The sequence below is a fragment of the Nelusetta ayraudi genome, unplaced genomic scaffold (genome assembly GCF_046127955.1).
Source record: "Nelusetta ayraudi isolate G7.1 ecotype Tasmania unplaced genomic scaffold, CSIRO-AGI_Nayr_v1 ptg000001l, whole genome shotgun sequence".
Classification (NCBI taxonomy): Eukaryota; Metazoa; Chordata; class Actinopteri; order Tetraodontiformes; family Monacanthidae; genus Nelusetta; species Nelusetta ayraudi.
Window position 1 is genome coordinate 48740 of NW_027466051.1, and position 1261 is coordinate 50000.

At 44.6% G+C, this 1261-nt stretch overlaps 1 protein-coding gene across 2 annotated transcripts in view; it reads right to left on the reverse strand.

Moving 5' to 3' along the window:
• Positions 1-396: 396 nt before the first annotated feature.
• The window catches only part of LOC142889847 (alpha-aspartyl dipeptidase), a 6220-nt gene continuing 5355 nt past the window's right edge, over positions 397-1261 (reverse strand). Inside the window, exons 6-8 of one of the 2 annotated variants that reach the window (XM_076032457.1) lie at positions 963-1022; positions 716-798; positions 397-580 (exon numbers count right to left, since the gene is read on the reverse strand). In XM_076032457.1, coding sequence (XP_075888572.1) covers positions 520-580; positions 716-798; positions 963-1022 — 204 coding nt within the window. In that variant the 3' untranslated portion in view covers positions 397-519. The remainder of the gene's footprint in view (positions 581-715; positions 799-962; positions 1023-1261) is intronic. The other variant, XR_012928467.1, reaches the window with a different exon arrangement.

A 1261-nucleotide genomic window follows, 5' to 3' on the forward strand; every position in this document is an offset into this window, starting at 1 on the left:
CTTAAATTGGGATTACTTTGTGATTTTTTTGGTCAATGTGCCTGAGTTCTGTAAATTCTTGTTGCTGGACTTTCATAATTTCTGATTATTTTGTGTATAGTCATAGTCCTTTATAAACCAATTGGGTTTCTTTTGTATATTCTCTTTCATTTGTTCATCTTGTTAATAATTCAGTTGAGTTATCTTTGGCGGCTAAATTGACTGTATGGTTAAAACTTCAACATCAGTAGTTTAATTTAGAATTATCATTATTATTATTATTATTTTTTAAACTCTGTTTTTCAGTTATTTTTGTTTTGATCACGTCTCAATCCTGATTGGTCCAGAGACGTGTGACATTGCCGTCATGCTCTTTCACACACACAATAATAATAAAAAAAAGACAATAGCCCCACCTTTGGTACTGAGAGTCCTGCTTTATTCTGACTGACCAGACACACACACAGAAGTCAGAGACAGGAAGTGTTTCCTGCGTCGTCATCACACAGGAAGCACCGTCAGTGGGAGCTGATCAGTTGATCAGTTTGCCAACAGGAAGCTGAGGTCACTTCTGGGGTCGTACTCCACTGTGGCCCGACCCCTAAACACACACACACAAACACACACACACACACCAGTCACTGTGTGTGTGTGTGTGTGTGTGTGTGTGTGTGTGTGTGCGTGTGCGTGTGCGTGTCCGTGCGTGCGTGCGTGCGTGTGTGTGTGTGCGTGTTACCGTGTGAAGAGCCGGGCCCTGGTGGTCCCCAGCAGTGTGGCCGAGTCCCCCTCCACCAGCAGCATGGACCCCTCCCTCAGCCCCTGAACAACACACACACACACACACACACACACACACACACACACACGCACACACACACTGTCAGTTTTAGCATTGCTGCAAGCTGCTTCCATAACTCGTCTTAGCATTCAAGCTAAGAGCAGGTGAGTGGCTCTCTCTGTATGTGTGTTTGTGTGTGTGTCACCAGGACGGGGGGCGTGTCCTGCTCCTCATGGTACTGCTGGATCCGCTGCTCTCTGGTTTCCTGCAGACAGGAGTGTAAGACAGTCAAACCCCCACCCTGAAATGTTGTTTATAAACAATGGAAGTTTTTCCCAAGACTGAGGGTAACAACTGTGTTATTTTATCTTTTGTTTATTTGTGATTAACCAATTAGGTTCAGAAGTCACCTTTTGGGGACTTAAAGTCTCTTATCACCCAAAACTAACACCTTCCCTTTGAAATGTTGTGTGTCTCAGTGCGAGAAGCACAAAGGTCTAGGTG